The sequence below is a fragment of the Monodon monoceros genome, unplaced genomic scaffold, assembly GCF_005190385.1.
Source record: "Monodon monoceros isolate NGI ecotype Baffin Bay Population unplaced genomic scaffold, NGI_Narwhal_1 Super_Scaffold_18, whole genome shotgun sequence".
In the NCBI taxonomy this organism is placed as follows: domain Eukaryota; kingdom Metazoa; phylum Chordata; class Mammalia; order Artiodactyla; family Monodontidae; genus Monodon; species Monodon monoceros.
Window position 1 is genome coordinate 61,779,387 of NW_021703774.1, and position 17,124 is coordinate 61,796,510.

Below are 17,124 nucleotides of genomic sequence, written 5' to 3' on the forward strand. Positions count from 1 at the left end.
GATAACTGAGACAGTTCTAATTTAAAGCTAATCGGCACCCTTTCTGAATTAGGTACTTCATTTCTGTCCTCAGAGGATCTCAGTCACCAAGACGCATGTACTGTGCTAATGCCAGTATGGAGCCTGTCCACATGTGAGTCTGTGATTCCAGAAAAAAAGAGCTCATTAAAATGAAATTTGGGCTGTAAAGACTGTTGGGACTTAGGAACACTCATCTCCTCTCGTCCAGTGCCCTGGAGTTGCCATCAGGAGATCTCAGCCTAATCAATGAACCTAGTCATTTGCTAACCATGCATTTACCAGATTTCTATTATGTGTTAGACCCTGTTGTAAAGACAGCTGGGGCTACAAAAATGACTCAGACCAAGTTGACAGTTATTTAAGCTCTGCTGTCTAGTAAGACAGGTTTTCAGTTGCATTCATGATTATAATAACACAAGGAGTTAATAATAATGTCGAGTGACACAAGAGTGGTCCCAACCATAGACCACGGGAGTCTAGGAGAGAGAGTGGTTCAAACAGAGAGCCACATAAAAGGCCTCATGAGAATGGCCTTGGGGAATGGGTGTTATTTGGACAGAGAGCAGAAAGAGGGGAAGGCTATTCTGAGCAGAGGAGCAGAGCGAAGATGGATTACTGGGGTGGTGCCATGCGAAAATGGCAAGTCATCTGAATTTGACCAGCATGTGAAAGAGAGACAAAGCCAGGAAGGTTGTCAGCAGCACACAGTTGACATTGAATTGTGGGTGAGACAGTGGAACGATGGAACTCTTCTAAAGGGGAGACCTGAACATTTTTATTCCTCAACTTCTTGAGTGCACTAAGCTCACTTCCTCCTCAGGGTTCTTAGATCCTCTGTTCCCTCTGTCTGGTACACCTTCCCCCCAACTTCTCTTTTCTCCCCTCGGCTGAATCCTACTCATCCTTCAGATCTGAGTATAACTGTCATTTTCTCAGAGAAGTCTGCCCTGGCCTTTCAACTGAAATTAGATTCCCCTGCTATAGTCTCTCATCTCATCTAATTATTTTCCTTCCTTGTACTTAACTTGGGTTATAATGATATATTTATGTCTGTGACCATTTGTTTGATATCCATCTCTTCCATCTGACTGCATAAGCTCCATGAGGTCAGGGACTTTATGTATCTTGTCCCTTAGTGTATCCCCAGTAACTGACAGGCAAAAAGGTCTCGAGAAGTGTTGGCTAAATGATAAGTGAATGAATGAGTGACAGCAAAGAGAAAAAACAATATAAATAGAAACCCCCCTTACATACACACACACACAAAACAAAAACATGTCATTAATAAGAGAAGGATCATGGTCTGGTGAAAGATACATTGGCTAGGGCTCAGAGTTGGGGGCCTGGTTTTTATACTCATTTCTGCCACTACCTAACTGTGAGACCACATCCAAAATGCAATTTGTTAGAGTAGCTATTTTTCCTTCTCTGCGGTCACAGTCTTGGTCTCAAATTCCTCATTTATAAAATTGTGATAATACAGCCTGCCCTATTTATCTTCAATATTGGAAAAAGCACTTGAACTTAATATACTGTCATGTAGGTAAAGTACTACACAAATATAAAAATATTAATTCATAACATCAGTGTGGAGATATTTGCGTCTAAATGGTATATCTAATGTCTATTGGCAATTCGCAAATAAGTGACTTCAGTTTTTCATTCATGTTTGCTGCAAAAATTATTTTCTATCACCATTGGTCAAAAGTAAAAAAAAAAAAAAAAGTTAAGACCAGTGGTAAAGCTATATCCTTTCATTACCAGAGTGACTATGAGATATTATGTTGAGTCTGTGTTGAACATACTAGTGAAAACACATGCCCTTTACATTTACTCAAAGGCACTAATGGCCTTCATAAAAGCAGAATGTACCATTTAAGGGGAATAAATAATTAGCCTTGACAAGAAGTAAGCTCAGGATTCTCATGAATGAATTAGCCAATTCCCACTATGGATACTGAGTATTTGGTTTTTAATTTTACATCCTAATGAAAATTGAGGACCAGCTGGAGACACTGGAGGGACTGAGACACAGGGTTGTCTGGGAAGGTCTTAAGTTAGGATAAAGTTGTTATATCAACAATGGTCTTAAACAAGGCACAGTGGTGCCAAGCAAAAAAATGTGGATTAGAAAGAAAAGCCACATTTGTATTTTTTGTACTTTAGGCTTAGTGCTTTATGGCTTGTTATGGAATGTTAAACCATATGGAAGGTATCCCACAAGGACAGCAGGCTGGGATATTTTGGGTCTAATCATATCAAGCATTTTTTAATGCAAAACTATTTATTGAGCATCTATTGTGTGTTCTAACATTTATGTGAGAAAATTTTATGTGGGGAAACAGTTGGGAGAGGGTAAACGGGCATGAACAACGAACCAGAAGTTGGAATGAACATATTGTGCTCCCACAGTGAATGAGCAAATTAGCAAGAGCAGAAGGGACCATTGGAGAAAGGGAAGAAAGAAAAGCAAGAAAATATTACTTCCTTGCTTGTATAGAACTTTATAATATGAAACAAACAAACAGACCTAACCCCAAACCAAACCAAAACGTATGCACAATTCTCATCACATTTGACCCACCAAACAAAAACCAAATGCAGAAACCTCAAGTGAGGTCGGGGGTGTGGGTGTTTGCCCCAGAGAGTAAATGAGCTTGCCCAAGGGCACACAGCTGGACAGCGGGAGGGACGCCTCACATTACTCTCCCAGAGCACTTTCCTCTGTAGGGCTCAAAAGATAGGATGAGATGCGATGAAGCCTTTCCACGCCAGGCTAAGGAATTTGGTCTTTATTCTGTGAGGAAAATAAGTAGACAGTACACCTAATTTAGCACAAGGGGAAGAAAGCAGAGTTCACCACAAACCGCCAACAGGTCATCTTGACATGGACCTTGGACAAGGCTCTACAGAGAGCTTTCTAAAGGATGGTTTTTGAGTGCTTGGAAGAACGCTTGCCAGCACTGGTTCACCGAAAAGCCAATTATGTTTGAGCAACTCATTTTCTCCTCTGACAGGAGTACCATAGAAAACTTAGTTTGTACTTCAATAAGACACTTGTTTCAGATACCACTCTGGAGAAAATGGGCAATTACAGGATGGGTGGTGGATTAATTTGCATTGAATTTTTTCCACTTTATTTCTTTTAATTTTTTTGATTTATTATTCTTTTATTGAAGTATAGTTGATCTACAATTTTGTGTTAGGTTCAAGTGTACAGTAAGGTAAGTCAGTTATATACATGTGTATATATGTATACATATAAATATACATATATACATTTATTCTTCTATAGATTCTTTTCTATTATAGGTTATTATAAGATATTGAGTATAGTTCCATGTGCTATACAGTAGGTCCATTTTGGTTATCTATTTTATGTATAATTGTGTGTATATGTTGTAATTTGCGGTAAATTTTAAAGGTGAAGGGGATTTTAGAACACATCTAACCTACTCCATCCTTTTAAAAATGAGAAAAAGGAAACAAGGGGTAAATCGACTTGCTTTAAGTTATATCATCATCCTCAAAAGCTTACACATACTGAACACTTACTATGTATCTGGCACATTCTAAGTGATTAATATGTATTGGCTTCTTTAATCCTCACAACAAACCTATGTGCTAACAGAGGCTCAGGGAGATTCAGTAACTTGCCAATATCATGAGGTTATAAGCAATGGACCTGGGATTTGCCAGCGAGGCTGGCTTCTGAGTTGGGGCTTTCTCTTTAGGTACACCCTCTCCAGGACATAAAACTAGAAAGTGGGAGAACAAAGTGTCACTGGTACTAATGAATGGACTTTCTGGTGGTACGCTATAAGATGTCCTTGCTATGTCGTTTTCAACATTTTTACCCACAAGTTGGATAAAATATGGAAAGCAGTTCATCAGATCTTCAGAAGTCATGATATGGGGAGAAGAAGAAAAAATACACTGGACAAAAGAAGCAGGATCTCAAAAAAATACGGGCTGATGAATGAATCTAAATGTTTTCATTTCAGAGGAATATAGGAAGATATTGCGTGTTGACTCCCAAACCAATTGCCCAAGAATGGGTTGGAGAATATGCATAAAAGAGAATACAACTTGGGGTGTGGGATTTATCAATTCCAACATGAATAAGCATGGGGGGCTGACCAGAAGCTAATGCAAGGAAGCAAATGACAATCTGTGTGTATTTTGCACTGGTCACGTCCATGCTGGTTCTCAGCTGATGCTATGAGACCAGTGACTAGCCAGGGGAGCTCCAGTCACTGAGACTTTTCACAGTGACGGCCTGATCTTTCTTCCTCCTTCCTGACCTGCTTTTGCTCTGGCGTCCATCTTGGCCTCTTCCCCCATTGTCATCCTGACTTTGTTCCTGCCTCTTGCCCTTTATTCTCAGTTTTTGTTCTGGGTTCTCCTAGCATGTGAATCTTGGGGTATTTTTCCCCATGGGGACCTGATTTGACTGCCTCTCTGACTATCAGCCATGCTGCATCAGGAGAAAACCTCTCATCTTTGTTTCAGCCTCTCAGAGCTTAGTCCATGACTCTGACCCCTGGAGGGCGTGCTGATAGCACTCCCATTGCCCTGCCAGTACATACAGCACAAGAAGATTTGGACCATATCTGGAGTATTGTATCCAAGTCTGGCCTACCCCCTTCCCTACCATAAGGGAATCTCTGTAAATTGAAGTATATTCATAGAAAAAGGATAGGCTGTGAATAGTCTTGAACAGTTGGTGATATGTGGAATGAATAAAAGAGGCCAGAATGCCCGGAGAAGGTGGACTATGGGCTTGGGAGAGTTATCTCTGACTTTGCAGAAGATCCTACTGTGAAAGACTGCACAGGTTTCTCTGTGTGGCTCCAGGGAGTAGCCTAGAACCTGTGGGCAGAAGTGGCAGGGAGGAGACAGATTTCAGCTTAATAAAAAACTTTCTCATGGTAGGAGCTGTCCAGAAATGGAATAGAATGAAATGGTAGTGAGCTCCCCATTATTGGAGGTATTCAAGTATAGGTGGAGCAGTGGTTTGTCAGGAAAGCTGTATAGTAGATCCAAACATCAAAGGGATGCTTAGGCTTTTTCGTCTGTGGGTTGGTTGCACCCAAGAGTCTCTGTGCCACTGAGGACTCAATGGTGCTTTTTGAACAGGTGGCCTGATGACAGTGGTATGTAAGGTAAATGCATCTCTCCAGTGAAATATCAGGGAAGGGCCACCCCATTTGTCTTTCCTATCTGTATATTTTCTGTGTCAGCGAGCTCTGGCTTCTAACTGCCTTTGTCAAGCTTCTACCTTTAGAGCACAGACAAATGCTTCCGGCCACCAGAACAGGAGGGGCCCACCCCAGATCTAAGGGCCACTCTCGTTTAGTTTTCCAAAGCTGAGGATGGCCTCTCACACTTGGTCAATCTTGTGTTTATGAAAGGGCTCTGTTCTCTCTTGGCCCCTATCCCCACCGCCTTTCCCAGATCAAATACCAAGTGCATTGGATAGATAGAAGCCGCAGTGAGAAAATGCATTTTAATAAAACCCCATTGATTTTGGGGGCTGCAAGTAAAGAAAAGGCACCTAAAGAGTCCCACCCCCCCTCCCCCGCCCGGCCACTTCCCCCTCCTCTGTCCTGACCTACTCTGGGGCGGTCACACATCGATTGTCTTCCCAGATAATAGATTGTGCCACCACCGGTGGGGACCTCTGGGGACCAGCCGGAAGGTGGAAGAGTCGCACGCAGCAGCCCAGCCCCGACTTAATCAAACTAGCAACAGGATCTCCAGCGGCAGCGCGGCGGTGGCAGTGTGGCAGTGGAGGCAGCGGCGGCGGCATTATGCGTGATTACTGACAGGCACCAGCTGCTGCCGCCACCGCCGGCTCAACGCACGATGTGGACTCTCAGATCGAGAGGCAGATTCCTGACTAATCCCAGAGGGCTGGCCCAGCCCGAGCTGCCCGGGCTGGTAGCAAGCGATGACCACTCTTGCTAGCCCAAGTTGAAGGGAGCCCGGCTGCGCTCGGGAGCCGGGAGAGGCCGAGCGATTGAGCAGACGCGCCCGGGAGGATTATGAACTGAAGAGTCAACATGTACGGAAATTATTCTCACTTCATGAAGTTTCCCACAGGCTTCGGAGGTGAGTATTTCACATGGCTTCACCGTGGGGACCGTCTGGAGAGACGGAGCGGAGATGGGGAGATCCAGATAACTGGATTAGGATTGAATTAGGAGAGCATATATGTTTATAGGCATATATAGTGTGTTTCCGTGTGAGTGTGTGAGTGTGTGTGTGTGCATGAGAGAGGGACAGGGGCCGGGAGAGGGAGGGAGCGAGAGAGGGGGAGAGAATGGTCCGTAGGTGAGGATCTGTTTGTACATCAGAATGAGTGAACGGATGGGAGGATATGGGGATATTCTAAGGAGAGCCTCAACCCACATGCTTGGGAATATGTCTGAGACAAAGGTAGACTAAGTGCATTGTTATAACCCGGTGTGTTTGCGTGGGTGTGAAGAGTGGAAAAGGTAGGGGAAATTACTAGGAGGTACCTATTATCCAACTTGCCACGCGGAAAAAAAAAAAGTGACTAAAAAGGTTTTGCCTATATTAAGGGTCCCTGGGATACTTCATAACAAGGGACTGATTGTTTTATTTAAAAGCAGATTTCCTTAGAATTGCATTTTTAAAAAAAGAAAACATAGCACTTTAATTTGCCACCCCGTTTTTCTTCCTCTGTTTTCTCCCCTTTTGATTTGCTAATAGCCTCTTGACCCCTCCCCTGCCGCTGCCCCCAATTCCATTTCCAGGGTCGCTGCCATCAGTCGGAATCTGGGAGTTGGTGGAGGGGCTGGGTGGTCCAGGTCCTCACAGCAGAAAACAGGAGAGCTGGAGCTCCAAGTTGCCAAGCCAGGCAGCGCAGCTGGGCGGCACTTCCCAGGGGCTGCCTTCACACCCAGGCACTTTGGTCCCAAGGCTCCTTCCATTCGGTGACAGAAGCAGCACAGTCACCCAGCTTTGGATACATGGAACCAACAGCTGACCAACTGGCCTCTCACTTGGCAGCTGGTGGCGTATAGTTCGGGTTCTTGGGAGCCAAAGGGGAGAGCTTTTGCCCCGCGGATGCTGGCAGGCAAGACAAAGCAGAAACTCTTGTCAGGTCTTGAGAACTGAAAAGTCCCTGCTCTCCCCACCTCCTGTGGGTCATAGGCCATTCATCTGAAGGCTTGGGGGCAAAGCTCGCCTACCCCTCTGGGCAGTCCCCTCTATAAGGTGTGGTGGGACATGGCCAGTGGATGGGGTCCCTGTCCTGGAGTCATTAAGCCAGGGGGTTTGCTGATTCATTTGGGGTACATTGGGTGGTTTTGTGGGCCAAGCATGGAGTTAGGCGCTGGTAATACAGATGTGCATGAGATGTAGTCTCTACTATTTGGACCGGGCAAGCTTGTTATTACCCAGACAGATTGTAATACTGCATAGCATGTGCCCTATCTGTTGCAGGAAGAGGTTGCCACTTGGACACAGCGGGTGGGGGGCCATGGACACACATCCTGGAGGTGGTAATGCTGAAGCTCTTGGGGCCAGTCTTGCGACATGACCCGTTGAGAGTGGTGGCCAAGGCTGTGACCTGGACATCTGATCTCCAGTTTACAGTTGGGTCCTGGGTGTGAAAAGCCTTTTCAGCTCCCATCTTGGTCCCATTCACAGCCGAGAAGTACTTTTTCCTTTTCCCTCTGAGTTCAGTTGTCTGGAGAACATGCTTATCCATGAAATTCTTGGGACCCCTGAGGTCTGTGAGGTTATGGCTTCATGACTGCCAAGGAGACCCTCTGCGACACTTGGGGTGAGTAAAAGGATTGAAGGTGGACAGACGTAGGGAGAGAAAGTCTGGAGAAAGAAGATCTAGTCCAGAATTCGCTGGGGGCTGCTGGCTGGAATCTTGGGACGGTAGCCTCCTAAGGGACCTCAAAGAGCATCTTAGCCCTCTTATATTATAGATGTGTAAACTGAGGCCTCAATAAAGGCAGGAATAGTTTAAGGTTATGTGGAGTTGAGGGGGAGAGCCCTTCTGGAAAAGCCCCTCACACACACACACAGAAAGAGAGAGAGAGAGAGAGAGAGAGAGAGAGAGAGAGAACTGAGTTTGGTTTCTAGGTTTTCACTTACTAGCTGTGTAACCTTAGGCAAGTTATTGAACCTCTCTAAGCCTCGTCTCTAAAACGGAGTTTAACATCCCATCCTCAGATCATGGATGTGAGCATTAAACGTGCAAATGCTTGAAAAATCAGCTATAGAGTGTTGTCTGTATATGTGGTATTTAGTAAAAGTTAATATTTTCATCCCCTCCATTTTGTTCAAGTACTAAAATGCAAATTAGTCTAAAAATCAAACATTACTGTAGAATAATGAATTAGGAATCTGGGGAAATAAAATTGAATCCATGAAGACCCACATACGTTGCTGGTTTAAATTTTCATAATTGTGAGAGGTCTGGTATTTAGTGTAATTAGGTTTCAGATAAAAGGAAACACAATTGGCTGGACCATGGAAGAAGTAGGCTGATATAACATGAGGGGTGGGAGGAGAAAGGATAATCTAGGCTGTTGAAACATCTCCCCCTGATGCTTCTTTTCCTCCTCATTCCTGAGGGAGGAGAACAATTACTTTGTATAGTTCTGCTGAGGTTTTCCATTTTGTTTGCTTTTGCCAGCTAAGAGGCGGAAACACTGAGCAAAGGACAGGGACCCCTTGAAAACGGAGGTCTTCACGAGAACTTGCAGCGGTGAGGGAGGGAGGGAAGGAAGGAGGAGGACCCACCCATAGGCACTGGGGAAACCTGAGGATGAGGAGCAGAAATTACCTGCAGCCTCTCACCACCTTTGCCCAAACGCAGCGACTTGTGCCACACGTATTAAGTGATCTAGTGTATAACCCCTGCCCTTTTACATATTAGCAAATGGAACCACAGAGGGCTCCTGGGATTTGTGAGGAGCTCTAGGGAAGCAATGTCACCCTTGGGAAACAACACCTGAGGTTTGCATCTGGGCTGTGCTTACCAGATATCAGGCCTTCCCCCCATCTGTGAACAAGACACTGGTCAAAGTGGCCACAGAGTGGGGACTAGTTGGGTTGCAGCAGCCCCACCAGCGTGCCCACTCTCCCAACTCTGGGCCCTGCCATGTGATGAGGTGAGAGCCCTTTTCTTCTCCTTTTCTGCCAAGTCCTGGCTTTGCCAGCTGCCCAGTAAGAGATTTGTTTGCCTGGATGAGACAGTTGCTGCCTCTAAGAAGATGGCAAAACAAAGCCTGTAATCCCCCCCGTCCAATTGTGCGGTAATCCTCAGGGTGAGAAGGAGATCAGGGGAGAGGGGACTTCTCTTGTTTCATTTAACAAACACGCAGTAGCGCTTACAGCTACCATTGTAAACACTTCACTAGTATTATCTTATTTAATCCTCATGACAACACAGTGAGTAGGTACTATTACTAATAGTATCACATTCCTTTTATCAGCAAGGAAACTGAGGCATTTCAAGGTGCAGTAACTTCTTTTAAGGTCCCATAGCTGGAAAATGGCACAGCCAAGGCTTTGAATGCAGGGAGTCTGGCTCCAGAGTCCAGGACGTGCTGAGTTGCCTCTCACGGCTTCTGTGGGCCACAGACTTGCTGCAGGAAGCTAAGGCCGCAGTGCCCGCCTTGAGGGGGTGAAGAGCCCTAAGCCAGCCACGGTACTGCCCAATGGTTGCAGACACAGTAGCCTGGCATTGAGGAATAAAGCGCAGGATAGGTTAGCGGTCACTCAAGAGCAATGGTGGCCTCTGGACAATTAACTGCTGGCTTCTTCTGGGGGTCCTACTGATTTGCAAGAGTGCTGCCCTACAGACTCTGACCATCTGTGTAGAATACTCCCCTTCTCACCTAAGAATAGCCATAGAGGAGGGGTTGAGTTGGAGGTGCGTGCGTGCGTGTGTGTGTGTGTGTGTGTATGGAGGGCAATATGAGGATGTGGGAGGAGGGTGTGTATGTGTGTGCGCGCGCCAGAACATATTTTTCCCCTCCAATAAATGTGTGGGTGGCTAATAGGGACCTACCATGGATGTAAGTGGTTAGGGTTTATGTAGGAAGGAATAACTGTTTACGAGATTTAGGGAGGAACATATTCAGTATAAACTATCTTCTGAAACATTTACAATCTTACCAAGAGATAGAGAGCTGAATAGCAACTGGGGGAAGAAATTATGCAAAGGGTAATCAAACTTCTCCACCTCTTCCTTCCCTTCATTATGTAGCTTCTGTATCTGCAGAGGATTTAGCCACCAGAGTTGGGTGGCTGGGATGCCAGGGCTCCCAGAGGAAGCTGCTATTTTCTCCCCTTATTTGAAAGTAGAAAACACAGAGGCCCAGGGAATCTAAGAAGTGAATGTTCTAGAATGCCTGGGTTTGGGTGGCTTTCATGAGATTGACCCAGGTCTTGGTTCAGTGATTTTCTCAAAAGAGTGAAAATAATAGCTGACGTTTATTAGACACCTTGCATGTGCCAAGCCCTCTTCCAAGGGCATTACATGCACCGTCTCATTTAATATTCTCAAGGACCCTAGGAGGTAAGGTACCATTGTTATCCCTGTCCCCATTTTTACTGACAGAAACGTCGAGCCACCAGGAAGTTGGGTAACCTGCCCAAGATCACCCAGCTGGTAAGGAGTGGACCCAGGATCCAAATCCGGGCAGATGTCAGGAGTGTTGCGCTTAACCCTACACTGTGCATACCGCTGGCTGCTTGCTGGGGAAGGCAGAGGGGGTGGGAAGGGTGGAGAGGAGGTGGAGGGGGGCGGGTGTGTGGAGTCCCAGATCCACCCCAAATGGGTGAATTATGTATAAGAACAACAATTAACATATTCAGTTCTTACTCTGTGCTCTTCACAACTTATTTAGGGATGATATAGTTTTTTCTTGAATATGCATACTTGCAGCAAATGAATAAAATGACAGGGGTGGGGGCAGGGGACTGAGCCCTCAAAGGTGCTAATAAGACAAAGGTCAAAAAAATTTCCAGGGCTTCCCTGGTGGCGCAGTGGTTGAGAGTCTGCCTGCCGATGCAGGGGACACGGGTTCGTGCCCCGGTCCGGGAAGATCCCACATGCCACGGAGCGGCTGGCCCATGAGCCATGGCCGTTGAGCCTGCGCGTCCGGAGCCTGTGCAATCTCCAGGTGAACCTCACTTGATTTTAATCATGGAACTTGATTTTGTATTCTAGGGCGGAGGTAGGCAAACTTCTCCTCTACAGGGCCAGATAGTAAACATTTTAGTCTTGGCTGGCTATAGTGTCTTCCACAACTGCTCAGATCTTCTGTTGTGATGGGGAAGCAGCTGTGGTCAAACGCATAAGCTAATGCACAGGGATGTGCCCTGTTGAGTATGTTTGCCAACCCCTAGGGGATCATTCCAGAGAAGTTTCATTACTGTTTCTGATTGTCCCCCAGTTAGCGTGATTAACAGCACTACCTCTAAATAACTTCCCTGCACCCCTTCCCTTCCCTGCAAGAGCTGAATCTTTTTTTTTTTTTTTAACATCTTTATTGGGGTATAATTGCTTTACAATGGTGTGTTAGTTTCTGCTGTATAACAAAGTGAATCAGTTATACATATACATATGTTCCCATATCTCTTCCCTCTTGTGTCTGCCTCCAGGCGGTCACAAAGCACTGAGCTGATATCCCTGTGCTATGCGGCTGCTTCCCACTAGCTATCTATTTTACGTTTGGTAGTGTATATATGTCCATGTCACTCTCTCGCTTTGTCACAGCTCACCCTTCCCCCTCCCCATATCCTCAGGTCCGTTCTCTGGGTCTGCGTCTTTATTCCTGTCCTGCCCCTAGGCTCTTCGACATTGTTTTTTCTTAAATTCCATATATATGTGTTAGCATACGGTATTTGTCTTTCTCTTTCTGACTTACTTCACTCTGTATGACAGACTCTAGGTCTATCCACCTCATTACAAATAGCTCAATTTCGTTTATTTTTATGGCTGAGTAATATTCCATTGTATATATGTGCCACATCTTCTTTATCCATTCATCCGATGATGGGCACTTAGGTTGTTTCCATCTCCGGGCTATTGTAAATAGTGCTGCAATGAACATTTTGGTACATTACTCTTTTTGAATCATGGTTTTCTCAGGGTATATGCCCAGTAGTAGGATTGCTGGGTCAATCTTTAAAGCTAGAAAAAGGACTTGCTGCTCATCCGTTCTGAGCCCTCAGTTACAGATGAGGACGCTTGGGAAAGCAGGTGGGGCTTGCCCAGGACCTGTGGCTGTTTATGGTCTTCAAACTGGGTTCCCCTGAGTCCCCTCGGGAGCCACCTAGGGTGGCAGAAAGAAGAGTAGAGGGAGGCTAAGCCATAGTGAGCCCTCCCCCAACACGTTGGTAAAATAGCAGTACTACCAACTACACAGGGTCAGGGTTAACTTTCCACAGTATAGGGGTTCAATAAAATAAAGCCTGGATAATTGTAAACACACAGTAAAAGTTCATTTCTCTTTCCTACTTCAGAAAAGTTGGAGACTATGGTAGTAAGTTCAGCTAAAATTTTGTATGTAGGTTTTCCTTAGAGGAGGTATGCCTGTTCTTAAAGTGTCAGACTGTGCAGTAGGAGAGGCTGACAAAATGAAGTAAAGAAGACATCGATTCTGTGCCAGTTACAGAAAATTGTATTTTAACGAGTTATTCCAGGGCAGACACTCATGAGATCCGGCAGAAACAGAGCAGTGACCTGGGACCTCCCATCCCTATAATCTTCAGGATACCTTCGCCCCAGGCCAGTGTCCTTAACAGAGTCATGTCCCCCTGAGTTTCCTCAATTTCAGTTTGCATACCCTGGGGCCCTTGGTTCCCTTTATCAGATACTGTAACTAAGAAAGGGGTGAGGGAGAGAGCAAGCGTTTCTAGGTTCAAGACCAAACTCAAATTCCTGATGGGATTTCAGAATTCAGCATCTGAACTTAAAAAATGGAAAAGCTTGTGATCTTTGGTTAAAAAAGCATTTACAAAAAGAGGAGCGGCAAAGAAAGTGCTTAATAAATATGTTGGGCTGTTTCTTCTAGGCTGGTTGCCTGGGTTTCATTTCTGTGACTCAGCATCTCTTTTGTCCCTCCTTCGGCTGGTCACTAGTGTCATGAGGAAGCAGTCTCTTGGAAGGCTTGGGGCTCACGGTACCTATGTTTTCTCAGCCCCAGTGACATGGGGAGCAGAGCAAAGGTTAGAGATCTTCAGGAGGGCAAGTATATCCAGACTGCTCCGGGAATGCCCGTCAATCATTCATTTAGCACACCTTGTCTCAGCATCTGGCTTGTGCAAGAATTGTGTGGGACACCGAGAACTAACACCCATCCTCTGCCCTGAAGGAGTATATAAACCAGTTACAAGCTCTGAAGTCTGCAGAACAGTTAGAGATGAATTATTCCTGGAAACATTTCTTGGGGCTGAAGTTAAGTGAATAGATTCAAGGAATTTAGGTACCTGGAACCTGAGAACAAATAATACCATGTCCATTACCCAATGGTAACATTGCACTAGGGATATGGTTTGCTGTATTTTAAGACAACTGCTGTCTTTAGAAGACAGTCCATATTGAGAGGCTAGGGAGAGCATATATGTACAAGAAGCCTATATAGACAGAGAAAGGGATTGAGGTCATGGATTCAAGAGCTGGGTGTGGGCAGAATTAGTGTTCAAGTACTTCAGGAACAAGGGGTGAGAGGGGGACACCCTCAGCAAATGCCTGGAGCACTTCCTGGCATTTGTCTTGGTGGATGGGCTGGTACATGGCGTATCAGTGCATGGAACTTGTTTAAAGGGTCAGACAGCCTGTCCTGGTTGGTGGAGACCCTGCTCCAGTACCCCCTGGTGCCTCGAATGTGTTAGGGATGGCACAATATCCATCTGTACCAGAAAAGTTCAAATTTGGTCCTGGGTGGGAAGGCTGGTTTGCCGGCCAAATACCATTAATTACATGTAGGAAGGTTGACAGAAATAATGCCAGACTCAGATTCTATGTCTCTAGTAATTCACAATAAGCACTTGAAAATGTCACTTTATCATTCTGAACCTCAGTTTTCTAATCTGCCTAATGGGGATAATTTCTGCCCTTCCAACTCTTCTGACTCAGTTTGAAGCTTGAATGGAACAGACAGTAGCCTCCAAGGGACTGCTATATCCGTAGTGCCTAGCACAGAGCCTGGCACACAGTAGGCGCTCAACAAATATTTTTTGACTGACGGAACCAATAATTGATATGGAAATACACAGCAGATAATTATAAAGAGTTTTATGAATGTAAGGCGGTGTGTAGTGGATGGAATAAGCTTGGACCTGGGAGCAGAAGACCCAGTGTTTTTGTCCTGTGTGGCCTCGACCTAATCATGCAACTTCTCTGGGATTAGTTTCTCTTCTATAAAATAAGGTGGTTCTTCAAGTCCTGAAAGTCTGGTTTCTACCCCAAAACAATATGGCCTTATTAATTTATGACAGAATTAATTTGGAATGGTGATTAAACAGATCATGGCAGGAGCTAGTTTGTATTTGCTCATTCATGAAAAAATAACAAAAAAGGTTTGTTAAGCAACTAAGATTGTAGAAGTGTTGAGCCTCTTTACGTTACATCGTTTTTCGAGCAATTTAAAAAGCAAGCATAGTAGGAACCTCATTAGCATATTAACGGGTGTTAATTACAAAAGAGTCTTTTAAAGCAGATTTTATAAAATCCCCACTTAGTAACCATTAGCTTGTGGTACTTGAAGCACAAACTCTTCACGTGTGTTACTTAGAAGTATTAAAATCGTAATTTAAAAGTAATCTGCCAACTTGTCATGAATTTAGACTGATTTTTCTCTCAATTGATCCAAATGAGTGAGGTTTTGCTATAATTATATATAATGCTGGTAATAATGAGGCTGATTATCAATCTTTGCCTGCTTTTCGCTACCTCCATCATTACAGGTTTTGGGGAGGGGGTGGGGGTGGAGGGAGAAGGGAGGGATGGAGGGGGGAGTGGAGGATGCCAATCTCCCCCTCCCCCTTCTCCAGGCACTAGAAGAAGCAACCTCCAGCCCCTACCCTGAACAGCCAGCCAGCTCTCCTTTGGGGACTGCAGGAATCAGGCAGAGCTACCCTGTGTGAGCCCAGAAAGGCTGGCCAGTTGGCCAGGGCTGCACACAGCCGTGTCAGCCTATCAGCTGCTGTGTTCTCTTATTCCTGCTGAGAGGCCAAGGGGACTGAGCCTTGGGCGCAGAAGGAGTGCCTCTTCTCCCACGGCTCGCTAGCCACTTCCATCACGTTTCTTCATTTTCCCCATCAAGAAAGCCAGAAAGGACATTGGTAGCAGAGAAAGCTTCCTGTCAAGAGATGCAGCCTCTACTTCTTCTCACTCCCTGAGAACTAATATCTTGGTGTCCACATCTGTTAAAATGTGGAGCTCAGTGCCTGTAAAATACCTTCCCGTCCGGTCTCAGGGTGGCCGTGCGGCTCTGATGTGTGTGTGAAAGGGTTTTGAAAATGCCACAGCAGTTTAAATATAAGAAATGCATATTAGACAGCCCCTGGCATCTGAGTATCCCTTCTGTGGAAGAAAGAGGGAGGAAAAGGTTAGGCTGAGCTGGGACCCCTGATGAAGGAAACCAGAGCTTGTGTTTGATGTGAGAGGCTGGAGGCAGATGGGAAGTGTTCTAGTCAGAAAGTGCCAGGTCATCTACACACTACTATATATAAAATAGATAACTAATAAGGACCTACTGTATAGCGCAGGGAACTCTAGTCAATACTCTGTAATGACCTATACGGGAAAAGGATCTAAAAAAGAGGGGATATATGTATATGTACAACTGATTCACTTTGCTATACACCTGAAACTAACACAACATTGTAAGTCAACTATACTCCAATAAAAATTAAAAAAAAAAAAAAGAAAGTACCAGGTCAAAGTCCTGAGAGAGGCCATGAGTCGGGTTAGGAAGGGCAGAGTTGGGGACAGAAATTGGGCCCAGGGAGGCTTGATGGAAGAGTGGTCCTGAGTAACTGCTATAAGTAGTTGCACAGCTAGTATAGTATATGGTGGGGCTGGGATTAAAATCCAGGTCTGCTGCTTTTCCCCTAGAATCAAATACCACTTGTATAATTTACTAGCCATGTTCTCTTGGGCAAGTTATTTAATTTCTCTGTCCCCCAGTTTTTGCATTTGTACAATAGGGGTGAGAGTTGGTAACCTCAAAGGGATTTGTAGGGATGAAATGAGTCAATATCTGTAAAGTGTTTAGAACCATGTCTGGCTCATGGCAATTGCTTAATAAATATTATCTGTTGTTGTTACTCAGTAGAGGAGATAAAATTTGTCAATTAAGTGTCTTCATATGGCAGACCCTGGCCTACCTCTCTTGCAGCCTGTCTGTGTATTACAAGCCAAGCTGGGAAAGGGTGTGTGAGCAAGTTTCCCTTCAACTAGGAAGAACAGGCCAGGTTTCTGAATATTCTATGATTCTTAGGCTTATGTACTACATTCCTCCATTGGAGAAAAGGAGGCAGATTGTGTGTGAGATTGTGCCCACCGTGACAGAGAGTAGAGTCGGGTAGGGCCCTGTGATGTTCCCTGGACTTCAAATGGAGAGTTCTGACTCTTAGAAATAGCAAGTTTTTGCCTCTGTCCCCTTCCCTGTGGATGGGTATTAACCATTATCAATGATTCATCATAAGTTTCCATTCCATCCTGAAGCTGGGACAGTGAATTCTCTACCCAGGTACAGCAGTAAAGGGGTGGAAGCACCAAGCCATTTGTTCTCTTGTCTAGCCAATTAGAAAGACTCATGCTTAACATTTTACGTTTATTGGCTGAGGATAAGGTTGCTAAGCAACTTCCTTGCCTTGGTAAGAATTCTGTAGTTCTAAGTACCTGGGCTTCTCTTTCTCAATAAGTACCCCCTCAACATACACATGCAATTTGTTGTCTAGAGATTGCAGGGATTTTGGGTTTGGTAAACAATCAGAGACATAGATTTCTTATGCAAATAATATCTATTGATGAACTCTATATATAGTTGTATACACTAATTAACCAAAAAATCTATTCCATTCATTGATTAG

At 44.9% G+C, this 17,124-nt stretch overlaps 1 protein-coding gene across 1 annotated transcript in view; it reads left to right on the forward strand.

Moving 5' to 3' along the window:
* Window positions 1-5,709: 5,709 nt before the first annotated feature.
* RXRG (retinoid X receptor gamma) overlaps window positions 5,710-17,124 on the forward strand; it is a 44,519-nt gene continuing 33,104 nt past the window's right edge. Inside the window, exon 1 of the mRNA XM_029228986.1 lies at window positions 5,710-6,135. Coding sequence (XP_029084819.1) covers window positions 6,087-6,135 — 49 coding nt within the window. The 5' untranslated portion in view covers window positions 5,710-6,086. The remainder of the gene's footprint in view (window positions 6,136-17,124) is intronic.